At 35.7% G+C, this 25296-nt stretch overlaps 2 protein-coding genes across 6 annotated transcripts in view; both read left to right on the top strand.

Moving 5' to 3' along the window:
* The first annotated feature begins 761 nt into the window (after positions 1-761).
* sntb2 (syntrophin, beta 2) lies at positions 762-23489 on the top strand. Of its 2 annotated transcripts, none has more exons than XM_002666912.8 (7): positions 762-1560; positions 12291-12492; positions 14379-14580; positions 14792-14934; positions 16667-16863; positions 17502-17680; positions 19164-23489. In XM_002666912.8, the coding sequence occupies exons 1-7, from the start codon at positions 1017-1019 to the stop codon at positions 19254-19256; spliced, it is 1560 nt and encodes a 519-aa protein (XP_002666958.1). In that variant the 5' UTR covers positions 762-1016; the 3' UTR covers positions 19257-23489. The 2 variants fall into 2 exon arrangements, with proteins under 2 accessions (XP_002666958.1, XP_073799475.1); XM_073943374.1 differs by lacking the exon at positions 762-1560 and adding an exon at positions 9260-10897 and having other exon boundaries at positions 11442-12492; positions 19164-20080.
* Positions 23490-23645: 156 nt separating this feature from the next.
* vps4a (vacuolar protein sorting 4 homolog A) overlaps positions 23646-25296 on the top strand; it is a 16645-nt gene continuing 14994 nt past the window's right edge. For 3 of the 4 annotated variants that reach the window (XR_012399967.1, XR_012399968.1, XM_009298174.5), the window contains exon 1: positions 23646-23836. Coding sequence is in view for 2 of the 4 variants with exons in the window: in XM_009298174.5 (XP_009296449.1) it covers positions 23816-23836 (21 nt within the window). In the remaining 2 variants the exon portion in view is untranslated. The remainder of the gene's footprint in view (positions 23837-25296) is intronic. The other variant, NM_001076609.1, reaches the window with a different exon arrangement.

The following is a 25296-nucleotide window of genomic DNA, read 5'->3' on the forward strand; positions in this document are numbered from 1 at the left end:
AAACAATTATCATACATAAATTTTCTGTCAACTGTGATAAATAAAATAAAGCTGTGTATTAGAGTTTTTTTTTAAAGCTGAGGTGAGTCATTTAGAGTATGAGTAACACTTTGAAGCTAATGAGAACAGTCAACATCTTTTACTGCGAGTCAATATTATTTTGGGCAAAAACACTTATGTGTTATATTGACCAGCAGATTTACCAAACACATGACTTCAATACAATAGAGCTTCAATCCCTTCAGCTACAGATGAAAATGGACTTTGCTTTATGGTATCGGGATGGAAGGATTATTAAAGCTTAATTTAATTCTCTATTAAAATGAAAACAGTAAATATGAAAATTAACTAATAATCCCATCTATTTATAAAAACTTAAATTAGCTCACCAATAGTCTTTTAACTGTCTGTGAAATAGTGACAAGTTAAAATTTTATATTAAAAACGTATTTATTTTGTTTTATATTAATTATAATACTAACAATAACTATTATTATTATTTGTTGTTGGATATTAACTTATTCAACGTATAAAGATTTGAATCTGATTAATTATTAATGAGAGAGTTATCTTTGTTTTCCTACTATCTATCTTATTACAACTAAAAGCTGCATTATAATAAGAACAAAAGTCATACAGTAATGATGACACTGAAGTAATTTTACGCCATTATTTTCGCTTTGTTTCTAAATCACTGTACAGCTTTAGTGGCTTTAGTGCGGCGAGGAAAGATAAATAAGTTGACAATCCCCGCCCCTCTCATGAATAATCAATGAGATACAAATCTAACGCTTTTCTCCGGCCGTCCGGTCTAAGCAGCAGCGCGTGTTTTTAATTAAATAGTTTCTCCGTGCCGTGAGAACCCGAACTCGGAGAGCTGCAGCAATAAATACCAATGTTTAAACTTATTAAACAGATTTATTATTAAAATTTCGCTCCTCTTCCTTCCTCAGGGGAAATGTGCGTGCGAGTGGGTGTGTCGAGCGAGTTTAAACTTTAGGATGAGTTAAAGTTTGATGATGGCCGTGTGGACCCGCGCGGAGAAACAGGGTCATCTGGACCTTCTGCTGAGCGACCGCTGGGTCCGGGTGTCAGCGGAGCTCACGCGGGACAACCTCACTCTCACGGCGGAGGGAGAACCGGGCGGGCCCGCGGGTTACCCGGAGCACAATTCGCATCTGAAAAACGGCGTTTCCAATGGCAACGAACAGAACCGGGATGTGTTTACGAATCGCGTGCAATACGACAACAGCCCGGGTCGCGTTAACGGGACCGGGTCGGACTCGGAGTCCAGCGGTTACTGTGACTCGGAGGGGGTACGCAGAGTTCGGATAGTCAAGCAGGAGTCCGGCGGACTGGGGATTAGCATTAAAGGGGGACGGGAGAACCGTATGCCTATCCTAATATCAAAGATCTTCCCCGGTTTAGCTGCGGATCAGAGTCGAGCTCTGCGTGTGGGCGACGCGATACTGTCCGTCAACGGCAGCGACCTCCGCGACGCTACGCACGACGCGGCGGTGCAGGCGCTGAAGAAGGCTGGGAAGGAGGTCACGCTGGAGGGTAAGTCAATCACTCGAGCCGCGGGGATTCAGTAGGCCTTTGTAGTTTACCGTTAATCAAAACAAAGTTTTTTGAATAATTAATTATTTATGTGTTCATAATTTACACGCCTAAATAGAAACTTTGAGGTGTTTCAGGTTTTATTGTGTTGAGTTTTAACTGTTCATGTTGTAAACATTGGCTCATTTGACATATTAGATAATTCAGGTTTATAAGAGGTTTGGAAACCCCTTACTGAAGTTATGAAACTTACAGATGTGTGATGTGCATGACTGAAGGTTTTTTGTGGTAATAAGCAGATAACTTTTTTTTCTCTAATAGCAATTTTCTCCAAACACCAGGTATGATTTGAATAGGAATGGGAGTAATACAGTAAAAGAGGAATAGATAAACAGATGTACTGTATTACTGTACTTTTTTAACTTCATTTTTTTTTGGTGAAATCACAGTATTATTTTTTATTTATATATTTTTTATCTATCTAATGATTGATTTATCCCCTAAACATCTATCAATAACTCTGATTTGCAATACCCATATTCTGCAATACAAAAATTCTAATTTTGAATGATATTTTAGTTCGGTGTTGAAACACTTTAGTACGATATTTATTATTAATTATTGTCTTTGCACATTTTTTTTAATTTTAAATAAATAACATTTCATACAAGTTTTCTTCAAAATAACGCCCACTTCAGTGGCTCTTCTTCTTTGATTGGTGTTCACTGGCATGAAGGCGGAGTCAAGGTGTCATTCAGTGTGACTGACCAATAGCAAACCACAGTCAGTGTAAAAATCCAGCCCCACTATTTTTTTCCTAGTAAAGATTCTGTTTTGGGCGGCACGGTGGCTCAGTGGTTAGCACTGTCGCCTCACAGCAAGATTGTTGCTGGTTCGAGCCCCGGCTGTGCCAGTTGGCATTTCTGTGTAGAGTTTGCATGTTCTCCCCATGTTGGTGTGGGTTTCCTCCAGGTGCTCTGGTTTCCCCGCAGTCCAAACACATGCGCTATAGGGGATTTGAATAAATTGGCCGTAGTGTACGTGTGGGTGTAAATGCAAGAGTGTATGGGTGTTTCCCAGCGCTGGGTTGCGGTTGGAAGGTCATCCGCTGCATAAAACATATGCTTGATAAGTTGATGGTTCATTCCGCTGCGGCGAACCCAGATTAATAAAACGACTAAGCTGAAAAGAAAATGAATGAATGAAAGAATCTGTTTTGCGACTTTATTTTCATTAGTCTCGTACCTAAGAGTAAATCTATGTAACACGTTTTTCAAACTAAATTATATAAATTGTATGCATTTTGTGGGCCTGAAAGAATCGTTTTGACATGTAAACATTGTCTAATAAATAGTCCCACAAATTTTGTGTCGAAGTTTGTAGACTATAAAACAAAAAAACTATAAAATAAAAGCAAAAATTGTAGGTAGCATGAAAAAAATGCAGATAAAAGTCTTTAATATCTTTAAATAATGTAATTCACTTAATTAGAAATTTTATTTGTCAGCAATATTATTATTATTATTATATTACAAAATATTGGATTTGTTACTTTTGTTGATATGGTCTAAAATTTTAAGGGGATATATCATCTTATTATTTAAAAAACAACAAAAATCATGGTAATAAAAATTATTTGTATTGCAAAAACACGCGAAAAGCTGTGATTAATAAAAGATAAATATAATAAGTGGAATCATGACACATTTTTGTACAGTGACAATAAATAAAAATTTTAATTAATGACCATTTAATTTAATTAATTCTTCCTACAAAATATTATAGTTTAGTCAAATTTATTTATGCAAATGATTTATTTTTTCTGGATCGAAACCTAATATCTGATTCCTATTTTAGTGTAAATTTGGTCAGCTTACAAATATTTCTACAAATATCAGTTTTTTTACTTGGTGCTTAATTTTCATATTTACAAATAGTTAAACAAAACTGACTTAAACGCAATATTGGCACAGGCAGAGTTTACATTGGTGGAGTCCAGTGAGTGTTGTGGTATTTAAATGTCTCCCCAGCACTGGCACTGAGCCTCCAGGATAACACATTTAAGAGCCCCGTTGACTTCCATTATACGCCCTGTCCATCAGCTCAGTGAAACACATGTTGATCTGCTCAATCTCCTGCCTGAGAGACACCGAGACTGATGAGAACTGTGGAGCGGGGTCTCGTGAGATGAGCTCTGTTCACACACTCATTATCCTCATCAGCACTGGCCTAATTAAACCGAGAGCTGAATCTTTAAATGGCTCAGAAATGATCCCATGATACTGCACCAATGCTGGAATATTCCATTAGAAATGCAAAATAAGGATGCACCGAAATGAAAATTCTTAGCAGATACCGAAACACCGAAATAAATGATGCCAATCAGGGCTCAACAATAAGGACTGCCAGGCCAGCGTGTGAGATGCTCGGGACAGTAGACAGGATCATTACTGGCCCGATCAGGCCACTTGCTGCCTTGTCACTAAAGTTTATTTGCCTGTGACTAATTGTCAGATACAGTCTTAGAATTGGGAAAGTTAGGGCTGGGCGATTTTTTTCGATTAATTCGAATTTACGTTTCCAGACGATTTAATTTTGAATCAAATCGAGAAATCGCGATTTAAAAAAAAAAAAAAATTAATTCATTATATTGGCACCAATGTGCTTTGGTTCACTCTGTATGAAGCAGGAAGCACACCAGAAGCGCCTCTCGGCTATATGGGGCGTCTGCAGACTTGGATCCAGGCAGTTTTACGCCCCACAGCTTTACACCCCTGTTGTTCCTAATGCGTCCAGTAGGGGGGGGTGAAAGATACATGGCTACATAATATATTTGAAGTCAACGCTCCCAGATTATTAAATGTCCTGTTCATAAATGTATACTTTAAATTAGATTACGCTAAATATGAACGCCAAGTTAATTTATCATAAAGTGAGTTATAAACTTACTATGTAATATGCAGAATTGATACACTCACCAAATAATTCCAGATATGCAAAAGCCCAATTGCAAATTAATTTACATTAATTTAATTAGAAAAATTAAAAACACAAGTTGTTGGATAGTGTAATGGTTAATTGTTGCCAAGCTATACGTTTTCATATAGAGATATGCATTTGTTGTATTGTTCATATATAAATTTGCATTTTGAAAATAACAAAATTATAACCAAACAATACAGTGTAATATGGAGTAATGATGTGCTTTGATAAGAATGCAGAGGTATTGTTACAATAAATATTGTGAAACAATAAGGGATAAACAATATGATTGCATGTGCAATTCAAACTTCATTGGTAATATATAAAATGTACTGGATAGCTATATGAACAAAAATGAGTAGACAATTTATAATTGGGAGTTTCTATATGCATTTATAGATATATGATAGTTTAATTGTTTAAATTAGAACAGGATTGCATTACATTGATTGTAATTGAAAGTAATGCAATTTTAAAATTTAAAATAAAATCAATTAAATTTTCAGACCTGATTAGATTTATTTCAATATTTAAGAAAGTCAAATTTGGAGGAATAGTGTAGTTGGAGTGCAGATTTGGCTAACAACCCAGACCATGCAAGTGTATATATCTTTAAAAATTATTAAATATATAATAATTACTCCCTTGCTGAGACAAAAAGGTAAAAGAAAATTTGCCTTCATATCACACTTTCTTATGTAGGTTAATGTTCTTTTACTCTTTTGTTGATGTAGAACATGTAGCTGGCCTGCACATAGTTACCTAAAATTGAGTCAAACTAACACATTGCTGTTATACTACACCAATTTGTTTGTGTTGACATACACTCACATCGATCTTAATCTAATTAAAAAAAAAGGTTTAAGTTCCATGTTTTAAACACATATTTAACATAGATACCTCTTCATCGTGTTGCGTTTGGTTGGGTGAGATAAAGTTCTGGAGGCTTAAAATAACACTGTACTGCCTCCCTCTACTGGACACAACAGGAACAACAGGGGCGTAAAACTGCCTGGGCCGTAAAACTGCTTGGGCCGTAGATCTGTCTGGATTCCAAGTCTGCAGCCTCCCCCTACTCCCTCTCGGCGACACGCCGCGCAGCACCACGATTCTAGACGCAGGTCATATTTCAGCCGCGCCATAGAGCGCCATCTGATTAGTTTCATGTTAAATATCATGCGAATGTGCGCGTTTGGTGTGTGATAGTTTAAACTGTCATGTGTCGCGGCGCTTCTGGTGTGCGACCTGCTTGAGTCACGTCTGTGTGGATTGTCAAGACATATTCCCTCATCAAGTCGATAAACTCGATCTCAACATGTTTGAAGGGCGCAAAAGCCTGCCATGTGAAAAACCGCGCCAATCTTTTGGTTTGAACACGAGCAGAGGTGAGGGACTGTAGCAGTGTAAATGAAAGTACCCGCCCCCATGACGTCACTTAGCGGACCTAGTTGAAAACCAGACAGATCAGGCAGCATAATACAGAGAGAGCTGCAAAGCGCATCAAATGATCGGTATTTATAAGGGGGAAAAAGAAAAATAGATTAAATGTATTATTTTATATTAGACACACATCGGGTGCTTGTATTTGCTCCTGCTATACGTCCAACTTCACACACTGGGTTAAATTAGGCTTTACAGTTTCCATGTTCAGTCCTTTTCTTCCACTGTATCTTTGTAAGAAAAAGGCAGCAGCTTTACAACCTGTCATTCAATCAGAAGAAAAGCCGAGCTGACAGCCAATCTTTCCTAGGCAAAACTTGCAAAAAATCCCTCTGTATTCCTGCAAGTGCAATATTTACACAAATATTTCTTATTCAAATCTTCAGCAACACTATTTAACTCGTGAATTTGTTTTACATTTATTTACACCTTGACCGATTCTTGTATGACATGGCCATTAAAAATACAAAGTTTCTTAACCAGACGGTTTTTCAAGTTACGTTTAAAGAGAGTGTTACTTCAGTCATGCTGTTGTAATGTTTTGAGAAGACTAGTAACACAATAAAAAAAATCGTAATCGTAATCGTGAATCGGTCAAACTTTATAAAAAACCTAGATTTTTATTTTTTTGCCAAATCGCCCAGCCCTAGTTTGTGTTTTCAAGCATTCAAATGCTACCTTCTCAGTTCCTCTTATCTGATTGGATGTTGTGAGCACGTTATTTTTTTCTGTATCAACCAGTACAGTGAAGAGACAGCAACATGGGGGGTAACATCAAATGATTATGCTAAAGGAAAACATTTGTTTCTAACGTCTTGGAAGCAGACATTTACGAGAGTACACCACTTAATTTTTTTTTGTCGTGATGCTTTGTACAGTTTGCCATCAGTTTGGCAGGTCTTTAGCCATCTTTTTGTTTCAAAACAATTTGAATTTTGCTCAATATACATTTATTAACATTTTTTAAATATATAAATTCTAGATTTACAAATATTTTGACACATTTTTTTTTTATTATTTGTGGCTAAGAAATAGCTATTAAACCTTTTTTAGTGGAGCCAGTGAAAATATTGGCAGGGCTAGTAAAAATCTGAACCACTGGTCCGATTGGGCCAGTAGAAAAAATCCTTAGCGTTGAACCCTGCCGATTATTAGTACCATTGCTTTTATGGCTATGACTATGTAATCAGGGTTCATACGGTCATGAAAAAGCTGGAAAAATAATGACATTTTGACATGGCGTTTCCCAGGCCTGGAAAAGTTTTGGAAAAACAGAAAAACCCACAACGTTTTGGCAAAGTCACCGAGAACCCACATCTGTATACTTGAATATAGGTTATTTACTTATTTTCTGTCCTTGGCCAATCACATACTCTCACATTATTAGTGCGGTGCAAGCATTATATAAATACAATTTACAGTATTTGTAGGAGACTCCAGCACAATATTAATGCACTTTAAAATACCATGTGACCTGTTCTATAAATTATAAATGATTATTTCTGCGAGCCCTTTTCCTCTCTATGCGCACCAGACACTTTATAAGCAGCCCTTTGTGGGGAAAAGCAACCACTCGTTCTGATGATGTGAAGTGCTACTTTTACTTGTCAGGATTTTTTGCTAAATGTAAGCGTAGATTAGACACAACCGTTTAAAGGCGTGATGAAATATGACCTAAACATGTTTTGATGAAAGGTGATGATCCTCTGTGCTTCTGCATTACTGCTTGCATGAGCTTTACATTGTTCTTGTGTGTGATGAGTGTAAACTTGACTCTCTTGTAGCTGGAAGCGATGGTTTTGTAGCTCGTATGGATTACTGTGTGTACTTTCTGTCGCCTACACACTTGTGTTGTTTAAAGTCGCAGAGATGGATTATCATTTCATGTTTACTCGAAGAAAGGCGTGCAGTATATACAGTAGAAGTCAGAAGTATTAGCCCCCCTGAATTATTAGCCCCCTGTACCTTATTTGTTTAAGGGAGAGAAGATTCCTTCAACACATTTTTAATCATAATAGTTTTAATAACTCATCTCTAATAATGGATTTATTTTATTTTTGTCATAATTACAGTAAATAAATAATATTTGACTAGATATTCTTCAAGACACTTCTATAATGCTTAACCAGGGTAATTAGGTTAACTAGGCAGGTTAGAGTAATTAGACAAGTTATTGTATAATGATGGTTTGCTCTCTAGACTATAGAAAATGTATAGCTTAAAGGGGCAAATAATATTGACGGTAAAATTGCTTTTAAAAAATGAAAAACAGCTTTTATTCTAGCCGAAAAAAAACAAATAAGACTTTCTGCAGAAGAAAAAATATTATCAGACATACTGTGAAAATTTCCTTGCTCTGTTAAACCTCATTTGGGAAATATTTAAAAAAGATAATATATCTTTTTTAATAATAATATATTTAATTTTATATATATACAGTTGAAGTCAGAATTATTAGCCCCCTTTTAATTTTAATTTTCTTTTTAAAATATTTCCCAAATGATTTTTAACAGAGCAATGAAATTTTCACAGTATGTCTGATAATATTTTTTCTTCTGGAGTAAGTCTTATTTGTTTTATTTGGGCTAGAACAAAAGCATTTATTAATTTTTTTAAACACTATTTTAAGGTCAAAATTATTAGCCCTTTTAAGCTAATTTTTTTCGATAATCTACAAAACAAACCATCATTGTACAATAACTTGCCTAATTACCCTAACCTGTCTAGTTCACCTTATTAACCTAGTTAAGCCTTTAAATGTCACTTTAAGCTGTATAGAAGTGTCTTGAAAAATATCTAGTAAAATATTATTTACTGTCATCATGGAAAAGATAAATTAGAAATTATTAGAAATAAGTTTTTAAAAATATTATGCTTAGAAATGTGCTGAAACAATCTTCCCAGAACAGAACAGAAATTGGGGGAAAAAATAAACAGGGGTGCTAATAATTCAGGGGGGCTAATAATTCTGACTTCAACTGTATATATATTCTGACTTCTAACAGATAATATTATTCTGACGGATAATAATTCTGACTTCAACTGTATATGAAATTTTATTAGATAACATTACAATATTGTTATTTTGACTTCAAATTAGCTGTTATATGTGGGTCAGAGACTAAATATCCCATTTTGGCATCTGCGTAAAATTAAATTAAGTGTTTTTTATTGATATATTTGAAACTGAGGCATATTAAAGTGTCTACTTTTAATATATATATATATATATATATATATATATATATATATATATATATATATATATATATATATTTCAGAACAAGGGTTAGAATAATGATATAACTTTAGAAGAGTCCAGCTTTATATAGGAAAATTATTGAATCTTTTTGGATGTATTTTAAGCGAGATGCTAATGGTCTAATCCGATTCAATGATTTATGCTAAGCTAAGCTAATAGTACTCCCCCCTGACCCTGAGACCAGTTAAATCAGTGGTCACCAAACTTGTCCCTGCAGGGTTTAGCTCCAACTTGCCTCAACACACCTGCCTGGATGTTTCAAGTATACCTAGTAAGACATTGATTAGCTTGTTCAGGTGTGTTTGATTAGGGTTGAAGCAAAAAATCTGCAGGACACCGGCCCTCCAGGACCAAGATTGGTGAGCCCTGAGTTAAATGGATTACAAAAAGGGCAACTGTTTAACTCTAAGAGACTTAACACTGAAAATTAAAAGTGTTTTTTTAAAATATACAGATTAGCTAGAAGCCAAATTAAAGAGTCTACTCTTAATATTTCAAATAACTGTAATGAGCATTTTAGAATGTTATATTCTATATATTCTGGAAAGATAACTAAAGTTAAAACCCATTTGTTGTATCGATGCTTGAAACCCCCTTTTTTTTCATCAGTGACCTAAATACTGCTGCCATAATTGCAAAAGTACGAGTGCATTTATTATTGCAGTCCTGCAAATACTGGCACACATTCATCCGTCCAGCCCAAACTGAATTCCTGACATGACTCTGGCCCAGCTAAGTGTTTTACTCAAGCTGGTTATTAAGAAACAATGTTGTACTTTCTCTTCTACATACATTTTGCAACGGTTTACAGTTCTGTGACATTTAGCTTAGTCTATTTTAAAACATCTAAGTATATTATTGGAATTCAAGTACATATTTAGATCAGTGATTCTGGTGGTGTTACTTCCTTTTGGTGGACTTCCTGTTAGACATCAAGCTTTTGAGTAACTAAGAACTCACATACCTTCATCAATACATTTGACTAGATATAAAGCACCAAGTGTTTTCTTTATATTGATTTCTTTTATACATTAATAACGTAGGCTAATATTAAAAGCACAGCCATTCTTACAAGTTTTTTTTTTTACATCAAATTCTGACCTCACAATCCAAATGTTTCATTTTAAATCAAGACTCATAAGACCAGACAACCTTTTTAGTCTTTTAGGCCCCGTTTACACTAGTGCGCTTTAGTTTTAAAACGGCGTTTTAGATCAAAAACGATCCGCGTCCACACTAGCGTTTCACCTAGCGTCTCCGAACACATCTCCGTCCACACTACGCCACCAAAAACGTATATCACGTGACCATTCGCGCACTCTGGGCATGCACGTTCTAGTATAAAGAGAAAGCATGCGTCTCGCTCGGCATTTGGTTATTGTTAGTCAACAAACGCCGGTTGAACATTAAACGCGATGGCAAAGAAAGCAAGAGAGGTATTTTTGTGGACAGACGACGAGGTCGAGTTGTTACTAAACGTAACAAATGAATAACTGCAGAATGGCGCCTAAAACAGACAATAGTGCAAACAACGCTCCCATTTCTGTGTCCATGTTGTTGATGACAGTGAAGGCTGGTCTGCTGTCTTCCGGTAGCGTTAAAGCCATGTGTTATAGTCATGTGATAGGGGCTTGACGAATAAGGGAAGGATACGCAATAGCTGCGTCCCAAATGGCACACTATACACTATGCACTCATGCACTATGTACTTATGCACTTACACACTCAACAGGATAGTACATGTATGTAGTGTTGTCCCAAATGGCACACTAATGTTTTTTTACTAAACGGAAATTCAAACCGTTTCCCTGATGACGTTTGACGGTTGCCAAATCAGTGAAATAAACGAACGAATTATCAAATAAAACCTGCCGTGAGTATTGCCGCATTCACCATCGGGAGGCGCTATAATCACTCTCGTAGGAGAATTTTGCTTTCTCCATCCAAAATAAATACAGTTATCCAACATGTGCGCTCGAAAGCTCCGCCCCTTCCGATACGTAAGCAAACCTGCGGTCGTTGAGTGCGTGAAGTGTCCATCATTCCACACTTCATTTTAGCGGCTGAATGAGGGCATCATCCGGGTAATTAAAGTGCACTTATTATTTTAAGAGTTTTCAGTGTGAACACACTACTTACACTATTTATACTACAAAATGGCGTAGAATAGTGCATAAGTATGCGATTTGGGACGCAGCTAATGACACAAAAGCCCCAATCAGGGAGCGAATCTCAGCGGTCCCGCCTCCGTTTTCAGATGTCTCCGTTTTTCCTCATCCACACCGAGACATTGCAGCAGTGTGTCAGTATGAAAACAGCCTCTCCAGCATTTTCAAAACGCTCCGTTTTTGCCGCTCGAGAACTCCGCCGTAGTGTGGGCGGATGGCGTAACCGTAGCAAAACTTATGCGTTTTAAAACGAAAACGCATTAGTGTAAACGGAGCCCTAGTGTCCACTTTTAGCGAGTCTCTTCTTTTCTGCTGCTGTAGCTCATCAGCTTCAAGGTTTGATGTGTTGTGTTCTGTAGGGTTGTGCAATATATCGCAGCAAACGTTCATGTATTTTGCTTCAAATAGATCTGCACCAAAGTAAATGTGTTCACAATTATCTTACACATGTCTCCATGTTCGCAAGGTACATGTGCAAGTTGCTGATCACGTTGGTTTTCGGGCAGTACCTAATAGCGTTGCTCCTGCTGCAGCTGTGATACAGCAACAAATTTCCTTGATTATTATAGCGAGAATGAGGGAATAGCCACTTTTCATTTTCCTTTTGTCTTAATAGACGATGTAACTACAAAAGAGTCTGGCTTCAAATAGGAAAATATGTGAGTGAGATGCTAATGGTCTAATCCGATTCAATGATCTATGCTAAGCTAATAGTGCTTTAATAGCAGTGAAAGAAACTCATAAAGGTTTCTAAAAACTTGAGGCAGAGTGAATAGTGAGTGAATTTACATTTTTAGTTGAACTATCACTTCATTCAAATCATTAAAAATGATGGTCTGTTTTGACTCCGCTTAAGACCACTTGTGCTGTGTGTGCAGTGAAGTACATCAGAGAAGTGTCTCCGCTCTTCAAGAAGTCCTCCATGAGTGCAGATTTGTCCTGGGATGGCCGTCTGCAGTCTCCAAACCTCAGCAGCAGTGATGAATCCCCCAAGAGCAGCGTCAGCCGAGACAGAAAGGTCATCCCGCTCAAAATGAGCTTCATCAGCCGAAACCTCACCATGCCTGACCCGGAGAACAGGTGAGTCCCAGATCTCAGAAGCAGCTCTGTGTTATTGAGCTTGACTTTAATTCTACTGTGAAGACAGAAACTATGTTTGGATTACACTGAGAGTCAAAACTTATGATATTTAATGATTTTAATGTCTCTTTTGCTTACCAAGGCTGTTTATTTGATGACAAATTTCACTGACGACGTGTACTTGATCAAATAAATACAGCTTTTGTGAGCAAGAGATAAATGTAGTCAGATGACATTGTTGACAGTCATATTGGCAAAGAAATCGATTCTGCATCAATTCTGACATTCTCAAAATGAGTCTTTCTTCAATTAATTTTGAGCAATTTTTTAACAGCAGGTAGCACTCTTGTTTTAACCAAGCATGGTGCTCTAGGCTAGTTGTAAACCAGAGATGGTGCTTTAGGCTAGTTTTTAATCACGGATGGTGCTCTACGTTATTTCTCAACAACAGACAGCGCTATAGGCTATGTGTGGTTTGTTTTTAACCACAGACAGTGCTCTAGGCTAGGCTAGTTTTTTTTAACCACAGACAAAGCACTAGGCTAGTTTTTAGACCACAAACAGTGCTTTAGGCTAGGCTAGTGTTTTGTTTTTAACCACAGACGGTGCTCTAGGCTAGGCTAGTGTTTTGTTTTTAACCACAGACGGTGCTCTAGGCTAGGCTAGTGTTTTGTTTTTAACCACAGACAGTGCTCTAGGCTATTGAGTTGTTTTTAACCACAGACAGTGATCTAGGCTAGGCTAGTGTTTTGTTTTTAACCACAGACAGTGCTCTAGGCTAGGCTAGTTTTTTTAACCACAGACAAAGCACTAGGCTAGTTTTTAAACCACAAACAGTGCTTTAGGCTAGGCTAGTGTTTTGTTTTTAACCACAGACGAAGCTCTAGGCTAGGCTAGTGTTTTGTTTTTAACCACAGACGGTGCTCTAGGCTAGGCTAGTGTTTTGTTTTTAACCACAGACAGTGCTCTAGGCTAGTGTTTTGTTTTTAACCACAGACAGTGCTCTAGGCTAGGCTAGTTTTTTTAACCACAGACAAAGCACTAGGCTAGTTTTTAAACCACAAACAGTGCTTTAGGCTAGTGTTTTGTTTTTAACCACAGACGGTGCTCTAGGCTAGGCTAGTGTTTTGTTTTTAACCACAGACGGTGCTCTAGGCTAGGCTAGTGTTTTGTTTTTAACCACAGACGGTGCTCTAGGCTAGGCTAGTGTTTTGTTTTTAACCACAGACGGTGCTCTAGGCTAGGCTAGTGTTTTGTTTCTAACCACAGACGGTGCTCTAGGCTAGGCTAGTGTTTTGTTTTTAACCACAGACAGTGCTCTAGGCTAGTTTTTTTTAACCACAGACAGTGCTCTAGGCTAATTTTTAAACCACAGACAGTGCTCTAGGCTAGTTTTTTAATAACAGATAGAGGGCTAGTCTTTTTAACCACAGGCGGTGCTCTAGGCAATTTTTTTTACCACAGATGGCACTCTACGCTAGTTTTTAACCACATATGGAGGGCTAGTTTTTTTTACACCACAGATGGCGCTCTAGGCTAGTCAGGCTAGTTTTTTAACCACAGATGGCACACTAGGCAAGCTTATTTTTTCTTAAATCTTTCCTAACTTTATTAATTATTATTTTAGCTTTGAGTAGTATTTTTAAAGATTTGCATGCAAGCAGACTACAGCTGTTTGTGAAGCGTACAGCACCACCTGCTGGTAAAACTAAGCTCATAATCAATAATGATATCTCTAAGGATTTTTCATTACAGCTCTAATCATTTCAATATATTAACAGTATTTGGTAATAGTGAAATAAATATATAAAAACATATTCTTATGTGGAGTTAATTATTAATGTGTAGATGCATGTATTATGGTGCTGCATGTTTTTGTGATGCAGGTTGTTGGAGCTTCACTCTCCGGACGGTCAGCACACGGTGGTGCTGCGCTGTAAAGACGGAGCCACTGCTCACTCCTGGTTCACTGCCATTCACACCAACGTGGCGGCTCTTTTACCACAGACCCTGAGCTACATCAACACCTTCCTGAACAACGCCAACACTCACTGCACTCTCAAACACATCGGCTGGCTGGTGGAGCAGGTACGTCCATACAAGTCAGCACTTTATCCCTTTATAGGGCACTCAATAGCTCTGTTTCCTTCCGCCTCTTTTCATGTGCATTTTGGATTATTGCTATAAAAGTGCTTGATGAGACGCCAAGATGCGCATAAATTTGGAAAATGTAATAAACAGCATAATTTGAGAAAAATCTTGTGTTAGCTGTGTGGATCATGAATGTGTTTGCGTGCAGCTCGATATGGACGGCAGCCGGCATCAGTACAAAAGAGTCATCATGGCACTTACAGAGAAAGATATCCTGCTCTTCCAGGCTGTACCATGGACGTATGAGAGCTGGACGACTCCTGTATTAACACATCCGCTCCTCGCCACACGGTAACATTCAACAGTTTACCTTCCCTTCTTCACTGTTTACTTCACTCTGCTGAGAGCTCATTTACATATAAAAAATGGTCTACTTTTTCCTCTCAATACCAAAATAAATGCACAAAAATGCGGCTGCAGGTGCTAGTGGGCGGGGCTTTCTCCCTCTGATGACATCATACAAAGGGAGAATGTCAATCAAAGTGTTTCTGCAGACTGTTTTCATCATGTCTGATTATAAGCAAAGGAATTAATCAATTTTGACCATAAGTGGCTGGCTATATTCACTCAGTCTCACACACAACTGTGTTTAAACCCCTTATTAAAGTGATTTTTGCATAATAGGTGCCCTTTAAAATAAATATTTCCCACAAAAATGGTAGAATTTTGATCAAAAGTAAGCCTTAAAAAGCTGTTTTAGATGTTTAGCTACTATTTATTGCGCGTGATGTCTTTGTATTGTTGTAAACCTGCTATAGAAAAGTGATATTGATAAAATGTTTGTATATTTTATCAGGTTTTTGCTGATATAGCAATAAACTCAACCCTTTTCTCTCAGCATATATCATGGGCAGGGCTTGACATTAACTTTTTTGATCACCAGCCACTGTAGCTAGCAGTTTTCCAACGTTGCCACAATTTTGTTGTTGGGAAAATACATTTTATATGATTAAATTTGACTTTAGCATGCTAAAAATGAGTAATTTATTCATTTTGTGTTATGTCCGCATGCCTCCTTGTTAATGTAGAATCTTTTCTCTGGCCACACCAAACTATTTAGCTTTGTGCCACAAATTTTAAATGAGGTGTCAAAACAAGCCGAATAAAATGATATACATACACCTTTTATTCAATAAAAAACAATTAAAAATATTCTCATTTATCTAAAACTATACACAGTAATTTGTCCGGGCTAAACGTCCCAGATCACCCGGTAACTATAGATAAAAGGAGAGTTATCTTCTATTAAAGCAATGTTATTGTAAAGGATGATAATTAATTTACCAAAATAACTGCAAGCAAAAGAAAGCAGGTGGAAAACATTCTGTGTGCAAGAGTAAAAAGATGATCACGTGCACACAGTTAGCGTTAGGCCCAATAATAATCTGTTCAAGGTATGGTTAAAGCGAAAGCGGCAACCGCTGCTGCTTACAAAAAATCTGGACATCTCTTGAAAGCAGCAGGACTGTGGGTGCACGAGCACCGCTTTTTTTCCAATCTATTTCAAAGAGAGACAATCACACTAGTTGTGTTTCCAGGCACGGTTGTTTTGCACAAGGAAACGGGAGCTTTTAAGCACTCGCCCCCCTCACCCATTGATCCATTTTGGTGACTGTTGCTTTAAATTCAAATGAGATTGTGCTCTTTTTCTAAAAGAGGGAGGAGCTACAGATGCCTATGTGTCAGCATAGTGGCAGATTCAAAAACAAGACTAACGTTTTATGCTAATGAGGGAGAGATGGTCACTAGTGGGAGGGGCTTTCCCCCTCTGATGACACATACAAAGAGAGAATGTCAATCAAAGTGTTTCTGCAGACTGTTTTTATGAAGTGTAACTCTAATAAATAGAATTAATACATTTTTACCATTAGAAGCTGCTCATATTCATACACTGCTGATACACAACTGTGTTTAAACCCTTTGTAAAAGTGATATTTGCATAATAGCTCATCTTTTAAAAAGTATTCAATTTCACTGTCTGATTCCTCTATATACCCTGTTGTGTGTGTGTGTGTGTGTGTAGGCTAGTTCACTCGGGCAGTGTGCGCAGTTCTCCAGCTCTGGGTGGAGATCTGCTGTTCGCCACGCGCACCGGCACCGGGCGAGGGATCGAGTCTCATGTGTTCCGTGTGGAGACGCACTGGGATCTGTCCACATGGACACGAGCGCTGGTGCAGGGCGGACATTCAGCTGCAGAGCTCATCAAAGAGGTTTCCATAGGTGTGTGTGTGTTGTTTGTAATTAGACCAGTGTATACATTTTTTTTCCCAGTTTCTGCTGAACGGTAAGAAGATTTCTTTCAGCACATTTCTGAAAATAATAGATTTAATAACCCATTTCTAATAACTGATTTCTTTTATCTTTGCCATGATGAAAGCACATAACATTTGCCTTGATAGTCTTCAAGACACTAGTATTCAGCTTAAAGTGACATTTAAAGGCTTAACTAGGTAAATTAGGGTAAAGTTAGGTTAAATAGGCAATTATATTATATATATATATATATATATATATATATATATATATATATATATATATATATATATATATATATATATATATATATATTTTTATATATTTTTATATATATATATATATATATATATATATATATATATATATATATATATATATGTATGTATATATATATATGTATGTATATATATATATATATTTATATATATATATATATTTATATATATATATATATATATATATATATATATATATATATATATATATATATATATATATATATATATATGTATGTATGTCATTGTATAACGATGGTTTGTTTAGTAGACAATTAAATAAATATCACTTAAGGAGGCTAATAATTTTGACCCGCTCTCTCTCAGGCTGTGTGTTGAACAGGCAGAATGTGCGTCTGATCCTGCACTACGAGCGAGGATTCACAGTGACGCGCGAGTCTGGCGATTCTGTGCTCTTCCACTTCCCCTACGAGCGGCTCAAGATGTCTGCCGACGACGGAGTCCGAAATCTCTTCCTAGACTTCGGCGCTCCAGAAGGAGAGATGGTATGAACAGACAACATCCAATCTTTACCCGATGAAGATTTTATAACACGCGTGCAGTTCTGATGCATATCACCCTAAAATCCACAGTTAGGAGATCCAGTTTATAGTTGACTACAATGCAAAAAGTGCCTTTCTTTAGATTTCTTTTGTGTTGATTTTAGTCCAAATGTCTAAAATTTCTTTTTTTTTGTCTTGTTGTAAGAAATATGTCAAAATTAAGTGAGTTTTGTTTAATACAAGCAAAAGAATCTGCCAATGGCCTGAGAGAAATCATTTTATGTCAAAAGGAAAAACTGTTTTTACCCCATTGTCAGATTATTTTGCTTGTTTTAAGAAAAAAACTCACCTAATTTTCTACATATTATTTCTTAAAACAAGAAAATACGGTTTGCTTGCCTAGAAAATGCTTCTTGATTTAAGAGTTTTTAGATATTTTGACTAAAATCAAGACAGAGAAATTGAAATAAGGAAAGCGTTTTTTGCACAGCACTATTTTTTTCTACAGTAGACTTCATAATGAATAATTAATGATGTGCTGTTCAATTAAAAATAATAAAAAATAAAGTGAGGTGGCTAAATTTCAGACATTTGTCATGTTTTTGTCCTAGTTTGTGCTAGTTTCCTACACATCTCATCCATTTTGATATAATATTTGACTGTTGTAGCTGTGAAATAACTGATATTGTTTAGCGTAGGGATATGGAGCTATAATGTGCCCAAAACCTGCCTGAACTACCTTCATAAGTGTGTTTATTTGAAATAAATGGCACACACTCTAACTTATTCTTGCTATTTGTTCATTTATAATAACCTGAAACAACAATTCTTGAGATTTTTTGGGGACAACTTCATTGTTTCATGTTCAGTCAACTTAAATTTGTTACATGAACTTGATCGGTTTGTATCGGGACATCATGAATAAATTGAGTGGAACCTAGCGTTATTTACAGTTCATCAGCCAATCAAAATCAAGCATTCGATGGCCTCTGCAATCTAATAATGTTTACCAGTCACATGACACTTCAGAAATTGTTCTGGTTTGCTGCTCAAGAAACCAATTCACACATACTTGAAGTAATTACGGTGAAACACAATAACAGTGCATTTATTCAGCATGGACACCTTAAACAGATATGGAGGTAATGACGTTTATATGTTCACAGAAGATTTACATTTCAAAAGAATACTCTCCTTTTGAGCTTTGTTGTTCAAATAGTCATAAAAAACACGCTTCATTAATAACCGAGTGCTAGAAATAAGGACAATTTAGCTTTTAATCTCAAAGTCTGTGTACATAAAACATGTCACTTTAATAATATCATAAACACAAGAACATCTGAGATGTGTTGATGTATTTTTAGTGGAATAAAAGCATGTGTAGTCTTTAATAATGTGTGTTTATTTAGAAAAGATGTGATCAATAGTGCCAGTGTAGGATCTCCATTCAGTTTTCACTAATGTGTGTGTGTAATGTGTTTTGTAGGTGTTTGAGCTTCATTCGGGACCAAAGCCTGTGGTGTTTGTGCTTCATTCGTTCCTCTCAGCCAAACTGGCTCGATTGGGGTTGCTGACGTAAAAAACACACACTCACACACACTCACACACACTCACACACACAGCAGATGATGGAGATTTCCTTCACTCATTCATTCACAACTTCAGCAGTGTTTCACAGTTACACTTCTAACCAACACAGTGTGTATGTGTGTTTATTTGTGTGTCTGTTTGTTTGTGTATATGTTCGTATGTGTGTTTGTGTGTCTTTCTAAACACAATCTTACTGTCCTCAGATCAGGGACACACCAGTCGTGCCTTCACATCTAGAGCTTTTCACATGTTTTTCAGGCTTAAAGCTTTGCTAAATGAACATTTATTCTTGTATTATCTCAGTTTTTTTCACGTAGCTCACTTGTGTTTATGTTTATAATGTGTATTGCATGGCAAAGACTGTTACATATGTGTGTTATCATCTTGAGTGAATATACAGTGTGTGTATGTGAATGTGGCAGTAACATTAAGACTGCTGCATATGCGAATATGGAGAAAACAAAGCTTTAAGTGCATTCCTGTATGCGGCCGACCAAACATAACCTCTCTGAGCTGTAAGTGTTTTGAATATGATTGATTTCAGGGTGGATTCAACAAGCGTCTTGTGACAAAAAGGGCATCAATGCGAACAAAAGTGACACATAATCGACAACCATGTAAGAGATTTGTCTTATAGACTCTAAAATTAAAATAAAAAAGGTGATTTAGAGCATTTTTTTTGCAAAAAATAACAAAAAGGAAGCTTGTTTTTCATAATAGTTCAAATAAAATCCATATTTTGTGGACGATCTGTGGTTTCCAGTCACAACAAATGAAAACCAATTGTTGTTTTCAGATAAAAAGAAAAGAAAACTCAATATAACAACATTTTGATTAGATATTTGACTAAACAATGCATTTTTTATTCATATGATGCAATAAAAAGTCAACTTCATGCCCCGTATGATGTATTTTTAGCATTTATAACCATTATTACAACATCAAGAGCGCTGATCAACCAAATAATAATAGTATCATAATAGTACAACCATGTTATATAATGAGTTCCTCCTTTAAATGTATCATTTATATACAATTGCAACATGTTTGGTGTTGTTGGTAACCGTTTTTATTATATTAATCGATTGATTGCATTGAAATATTTGACAAAACAGACAAAAAAAAAGTTCATTTTTGGTCAAAAAATGCAGAAACTGCCACTTAATTGCTACTAAAGCTAATTTCTGACCCTGATTCATTCACTTCTGAGATGATTTTCAAATCAGTATAAATATAGGAAGTTTTTTTACACACATCATATTTCTCGTTTGACCAAACCAGCTCCAGGCCTTGATGTTTTTAAAACAAACTATTTCTATTTTCATTTGTTTTGCTGTATATTAACATACTGCTGCTTAATCAGCATTAGATCAGTATCCCGTCACTTAAATAAACTGCAAACATCAGGAAATTTTCTGATTTCCATGCCTGGAAATGTGAAGGAAATTAACGAAATTGTGGACTAATTATTTCTGTAGTCCATTGAACATTTTCTAGCCTTTGTAAGTACATTTAGTCATAAATAATAACCAATCTAAAGCCGTTTTGTTGATGCACGGCTGTAAAAAGTGATTTAAATTCATTGGTCCGATTACTAGCACTGTTTGATGCATGGTTTGTCACTAATCATTTATAGCTTCAGTATAATCTTTGTTAATATGTTAGCGTTGAATCTAATGCATGAGCACATTATTTCACATTGTAGGATAGCAGAAGACTTTCACAGTATTGAAGACATTCCTTCATTGCACATTTTCGGCAGTATGTCTTTTTATAGGAACAGTATATGAATGAGATTGTACGATCAAGCATTCCTTCATAACCACTGCACAAGCTTTACTGATGCAATATCTAACCATTATTGAGATGGGGAGGTTTACTTTAAATACAGCAAATGCACATGCAGCCTCTGCTTTAAGTGCCCTTAATCTTTTACACTCTACTGTACTTACCAATACCGTAATGTTTCAAAAAAAAGGAAAGTATTACTGACCAGGAGAACTTGGTTTCTTCTGAAGCGTCCAATAAGAGGACAGATGACTCTTGGCTGTAATTAGCGATTGTTCTTGAGTTCGGGGTGTGTGATATTCATCGTCAACGTTTTAAATAAGTCAATCACTATAAAAAAAAAAGAACAAAAAAAACTAAACAAAAATGATTGTAAGTTAGGAGATCCAGTAATATTTCCTGTAATGATTTGATAATAATACGCAAGTAAGTGTAATGTTTCACTGAATATCATTGCCATTTATTGTTTTGACACTTCAGACAACAATATCATCCTTTTTTTTTGTTCCGCTTATTGAATGTGTTCTAAACAAAACCAAAGTAGAAGATTTTTGTCAAAACGGCACTGTTTGATGGTTTGTTTTTGAATGAATCAATTTCTGAATGAATCATTTGAGTAACTGAATCAGTGATTCATGGAAAACGAGTCACATGCTTCATTTCCAAATAAATCAGCTGTTTTGAAAAAGTGAATGAACAAGTAATTCAACAAATGGCTCATTAAAACATGCTTTTGTTGCCACCTACTGGTGGTTTTAGTGTAACATTTATTTATCTAAGACAGGCGTAAAACCAGCCACAAAACATGCTCGTCAAAATACTGTTTAATCTTAACAATATTGAGATTTTTTTTTTCAAAACAACACTGTTTTGTTCCCTAATTAATCAATTTCTGAATGAATCATTTGTGTAACTGAATCAATGATTCATTAAAAAACAGTTAAATTCTTCATTTCTAAACGGATTGGCTATTTTGAACAAGAGAATGAACAAGTGAGTAATTCAGCGAATGGCTCGTTTAAACAGGCACTTGTTGACACAAACTGGTTGTTTTAGTCTCACATTTATTAATCTAAAACAGGCATTAAATCAGCAACAAAAACATGCACATCAAAATATTGTTTAATTCTGTTTATCGAAAGAAATCTAACTTTTTCGCTAATTAAAAGTTCCAATCAAAACCAAAGTAGAAAATATTTGTCAAAACAACAATGCCATTTTCCCCCCTAAATGAATAAATTTCTGAATAAATCATTGAAGTCACTGAATCAATGATTCATTTAAAAGACAGCCACATGCTTTATAGATGAGTCAGCTGTTTTGAACAAATCATTTAAGTGAGTAATTCAACAAATGGCTCGTTTAGATTGGCTCTTGTCGCCACCTACTGGTGATTTTAATGTCACATTTATCTATGACAGACGTAAAACCAGCCACAAAAACATGCACAACAACATACTGTTTAATCTAAACAACATTGAGATTTATTTTTTCAAAACAACACTGTTGTTTAGTTTTCGAACGAATCGGCTGTTTTGAACGAGTAATTCAACAAATGGCTCATTTAGACAACCACCTAGAAAATATTTGTTAAACAACAATGTGATGTTTTGTTCCTGAATGAATCAATTTCTGAAGGAATCATTTGAGTAATTGAATCAAAAAAACGATCAAAAAGAGTCATTTCTAAATGAATCAGCTATTTCGAACAAACTGTTTAAGTGAGTAACTCAAAGAATGGCTTATTTTGAGTTATTGAATCCACAACAAAAACGATCAAAAAACAGTCACAAGCTTCATTTCTGAATGAATCAGCTGTTTTGAACAAATCGTTTGAGTAATTCAATGAACGGCTTCTTTAAATTGGCTCTTGTCACCACCTACTGGAGATTCTATTTTGCATTTATTTATCCAAAACAGATGTAAAACCATCCACAAAAACATGCACAACAAAATATTGTTTAATTATCATTATCAAAAGAAATTGTATTTTATTTACGGTAATATCACACACCCCTGTCACACACACCATGGTGGATTTTATGTTCAGTCACATGATTTCCATTTATGTTTCTGATGAACCAATGCATTGTCTTAACTGTTTTAAAAACCCATGAGTAGGTTAAAGAATTGCACTTGTGAGTGAGATTTGAGACCAATGCTTCAGACGATGAATGTACTTTATAAACCCATGCCTCGTTTCCTTATTCCTCCAGAGTTTTATGTTTGATTTGTCCTTTATGTTGAGGAGAAAAATGTTGGAACCAAAATTCATTCATGGCAGCTTGCAGTTCACAATCAAATGCAAATATGCTCTTTTTTTTGTACGTGTATTATAACTTTTAAAGCCTGTAACCTGAAGCTATGCATTATGTCTGTATGTAAATGCCATATACAGTATATATATATATTAATAAAAAACATGTTAATTAAATCAGCTTACAGTCTTTGTAATGTATATTAAGTAAATATTTAATTAAACATGTCATTATGTAGCTACAAAACACACTGTTTTCTTCTCAGCTTTGAAAAATGGTCTTTACGTTATATGTTATCCTGGAACTAATTAATTCAGCTGTTTCCGGAGGACAGTAGAGAAGTGAACAGCGGAGACGCAAGACTTCCGTTTCTAAGCTCACTTCTACTACATTAAATGAAGGTTCTTTAATTTAGCCGTTATATTTATTTTTCGTTATTTAACGAACAGTTTAATTGAGTAAGAAATAACGATAATAGGAACCCGCAGGCGCGTGAGATGAAATGACAACGTCAACACTGCAGGTGAGTTAACATTAGCTTTAGCATTAGCTCACTATCATCATCTTCATATTTTAATAGCATTCTCTCAACATTTATTGGATAAGTTAACACATTTAGCTACTCATAGTTCATAATTCACACACGTACGGATCTTTAATTGAAGCACGATATCAAAATGAGCACTTATAACCGTTAAGTTAAGATAAGCATTAGCAAAAATGTAAACAAACCTCAGTTTAGATGAATTCGCGTGAATATAAGACAGAATTGCAGTTTGTAGAGCTTTAATTTCAGTCAAAATGTATTTTTGTAATATTAACACGATCATGTATGCACGTTTTGAGTGGCTGATGTTGATGTATTTCAGGAAGGCCTGTGTGTGGTTGTCGGTTTACAATTTGGTGACATTAAGTCAAATGTAATGTTATTTAGGGTGTCCGCTGGGGCTTAAAATGTTTAATTATGTCAAAACCTAAATTGTAGGCCTTAAAAAGTCTTCAATTCACTGACGTATTGTGCTGGAGGTGTTAAATCGTTTTAAACGGGTCTTAATTTTGCTTCGTTCAAGTACAGCTAAACAATTTGGCGGCCATCCATCCAATGACCTACAATAGGCCTACAACTCAATAAAACCTTATTTTTTTTAACATGTATGTATGTTTTGAGTGGCTGATGTTGATGTGTTTCAGGAAGACCTGTTTGTGTTTGTTGGTTTACAATTTGGTGACAATAAATCAAGCCTATTTAGGCTGTCCACGTGGTCAAAACCTCAGTTTTAGGCTTTAAAAAGTCTTAAATTCAGTGACATATTGTGCTGGAGGTGTTAAATCATTTTAAACGGGCCTTAATTTTGCTTTGAATGCATGTCGCCCCAAATTGAGTCACTTTACTTGAACAATTACCTACAATTACATCTCAATAAAACCTTATTCTTGAATATGTAACTTTTTTTTTATTGCAAAGAGATACAATTCCCAATAGCTGTTAGACATTTTTACAGCCCAAAAAAAATTAAAATAAAAACAATTACGCATTTTCTCTTGATAATATTAAACCATTAGAAAACGTATGTATGTATGTACGTTTTAAGTGGCTGATGTTGATGTATTTCAGGAAGGTCTGCCTGTGGTTGTCGGTTTACAATTTGGTGACAATAAATCAAATGTATTAAGGGTGCCCACTGGGTTTTGAAAAATCTAAAATTTAGGTTTTGGAATTTAAGCCTTTAAAAAGTCTTAAATGTCAGTGGCTTATTGTGTTGGAAGTGTCAAATCATTTTAAATAGGTCTTAATTTTAGACCTTTTTTCTTAAGTAAAGCTACTCAATTTGGGCTGACAACCATTCAATGACCTACAGTTACATCTCAATAAAACCTTATTCTTTAATATGTAAGTTTTTTTATTGCAGAGATACAATTCCCAATAGCTGGTAGACATTTTTTACAGCAAATTTTCTAAATTAATAAAAACAAATACATAAT

Source organism: Danio rerio, chromosome 25 (genome assembly GCF_049306965.1).
Source record: "Danio rerio strain Tuebingen ecotype United States chromosome 25, GRCz12tu, whole genome shotgun sequence".
Taxonomy (NCBI): domain Eukaryota; kingdom Metazoa; phylum Chordata; class Actinopteri; order Cypriniformes; family Danionidae; genus Danio; species Danio rerio.